The 2,650-nt window shown below is 45.1% G+C and overlaps 1 protein-coding gene across 1 annotated transcript in view; it reads left to right on the forward strand.

Moving 5' to 3' along the window:
• LOC123979428 (calpain-3-like) overlaps positions 1-2,650 on the forward strand; it is a 26,934-nt gene that overhangs the window by 23,220 nt on the left and 1,064 nt on the right. Inside the window, exons 13-16 of the mRNA XM_046063343.1 lie at positions 508-565; positions 731-792; positions 948-1,016; positions 1,120-1,198. Coding sequence (XP_045919299.1) covers positions 508-565; positions 731-792; positions 948-1,016; positions 1,120-1,198 — 268 coding nt within the window. The remainder of the gene's footprint in view (positions 1-507; positions 566-730; positions 793-947; positions 1,017-1,119; positions 1,199-2,650) is intronic.

Below are 2,650 nucleotides of genomic sequence, written 5' to 3' on the forward strand. Positions count from 1 at the left end.
ATGTAACCCTGGTTCCCCGAGAAGGGGAACGAGAGACTGCGTCGGCCCGCCGCACCTCTCTCCCCGCCTGGAGCGCCTGCTTCATAGTTTAAGCTAATGATGAGTGTGTACAGGTGTGCTTTATACTCCTCCGGTTATTCCGTCACACCTTACCGTTCTAGCAACAAGCCAATAGGATTGGAGTGATTTCATTCACGTTCAGACCTGCTTCGCTTAGAGGCGTTCCCATAGTGTCGTAACCGACGCAGTCTCTCGTTCCCCTTCTCGGGGAACCAGGGTTACATACGTAACCCGAGACGTTCATTCGGGTTGCTGCTCCGCTGGATTTAAATGTTGGCAGAGAAACATGCAGCCTTATAACTACACCTTAAGTGATTTTTTTCAAACCCATAAGGTGTAACATGCTATTATTTCTCCTCAATATAAAGGTAACTGTGATTATGACAACTAACATGTGAGGCAAATATAAGTATTGTCTTGTTTTCAATTTATTTTATTTATTTCCAGTATGATGAAGTGGATGCTGAGCAGCTCCAGAGACTTCTAAATGACAGAATCCTGAAAGGTTTGTTCTGTACAACTCCAATAAGCTTGACAGAATATACGCTGAAACAATATTAGACTAATAATAATAATCATCATCATAATCATCATCATCTTGTGTGGCACTGCTATGTTACTGGGTTTAGGCTAAATTAAATGTCCTGCTATTTTTTCTGTTTTTATTTAGGAGACTTGAAATCTGGAGGCTTCAGCATTGATGCCTGTCATAGCATGGTTGCACTAATGGATGTATCCTCTTTTGTGAACTGGTGTACAAGACTAGACCTTTTCTTTATCTGTATCCATGTAAAGACCTACCTGCCCTTGGTTTCACACACATTAATAGCTTTAAAGGTCAGAATAAGACATAAAAAACATGTTCTGATACCTTAATGTTGGGTTAGACATCAGTTACTGGCAAACTAAATGGTGAGGAATTTGTTCGTCTGTGGAGGAAGGTTGCCAAATACAAGGTAAACAGACTTTCTTGTCTGCTTTAGAGTCTAAAAGATTTTCCAGATCAGGGAAATATTGCTGGGTTTCACATAACTTAACCACGGTTTTCTCTCTAACCAGGAAACTTTCTTCCGCACTGATGTTTCACAGACAGGAACACTGTCACTGAAGGAGCTCAGGAATGCAATCACAGTTTCAGGTAGACAATCAACCACTTCTTTTAGTCTATTATAGACATAGCTGTCTATCAGGGATTTATTCCCTTAATTAAATCCAATGAACACTGTACAACAACAGAAAATATAAAATCTTGCCAGCTTTTTCAAATTATTTGCTTTTAAAACAGTGCTGTGAAACAACGTGCCAGATCTATAATGTAGAAGTACTCAGATACTGTAAAAGAAGCAATACAACAATGTTGTAAAAAGTAAAGGTTGTCATACATTAGTAAAGTGTCACAAGATAAATCTGAGGGGTTGTAATGATAAAGTAAAGATGATAAAAGGAATAGGAAGTCCCCAGAAGTCTCCATTCATACTATTAACTGTTCTTTTTCTTTTTTGTGAAATATCAGAAACTTTTACATCTTTGGGATAATTTAAGTGAAACCATCTGTTTAGATAACAAATCTCTTGGTGGAACTGCTAACAACTCATGGACACCTGAAAAGTGACAAGAGGCTCCAAGTAGACATTGAGTTCCCCTTCGAGGGAACTCGAACTGCGTCGGTTACGACACTATGGGAACGCCTCTAGGCGAAGCAGGTCTGAACGTGAATGAAATCACTCCAATCCTATTGGCTTGTTGCTAGAACGGTAAGGTGTGACGGAATAACCGGAGGAGTATAAAGCACACCTGTGCACACTCATCATTAGCTTTTTTCTATTCAGCAGGCGCTCTGTATGTTGTTTGAAGAAAGCTCCAGTCCTACAAGCAGTGTGTCTTACCTGAAGAAGAAGTCTACCAGCATGTCCGGCAACCAGATGTACAGAAGGTGTGTTTTTTCTTGCCCTCGGTACATCACGGATGGAGATTCTCATGAGATGTGTGTCTCATGTTAGGGGATGGAGCACGCCCGGCAGCTCTCGAGGGGGCTGCCTGCGCCCGTTGCGAAGCCCTTTCCGTGCGGGTACTGAGGTACAGCATGGCTCTCTTTTCCGAGGATGGCCGGATGTGTTTCCCCCGCGGCGTGGGCCCTGCGGCCGCTGAGGTGGGCCAGCGGCTTCACTCATGGGGGTTCACAGCGTGATCTGTCGGAGGATTTCGGGACGGCTGAGGCTTTTTCCCGACCTTCATCCGCTGGCTCCGACGCTTCCTTTCCTCGTTCGGGAGCCCGTTCTCGGCTTCTCCCGCTCGCGGTTTGGATCCGGAGACGCTGCAGCAATCCGACTCCGAGGAGGCGGGCGTGCTCAGCGTAGTGGACGATGACTTCCGGGTGTCGGGGCGGCGTCATCTGGCGGCGCCCGACTATGACGTGCTGCTGGAGGTGGTGACTAGAGCCGTGGCTAAGCTCAACATCAACTGGCCACAGGAGGAGCAGACACCACAGGCTAGTGGTAAGCTTGATGAAAGGTTTCTTAAGCACCACACGCCACCTCCACGCCGGTCTCTGCCATTCTTCCTGATTTACATGATGAACTGAGTAATGATG

Source organism: Micropterus dolomieu, linkage group LG11 (assembly GCF_021292245.1).
Source record: "Micropterus dolomieu isolate WLL.071019.BEF.003 ecotype Adirondacks linkage group LG11, ASM2129224v1, whole genome shotgun sequence".
NCBI classification, from domain to species: Eukaryota; Metazoa; Chordata; class Actinopteri; order Centrarchiformes; family Centrarchidae; genus Micropterus; species Micropterus dolomieu.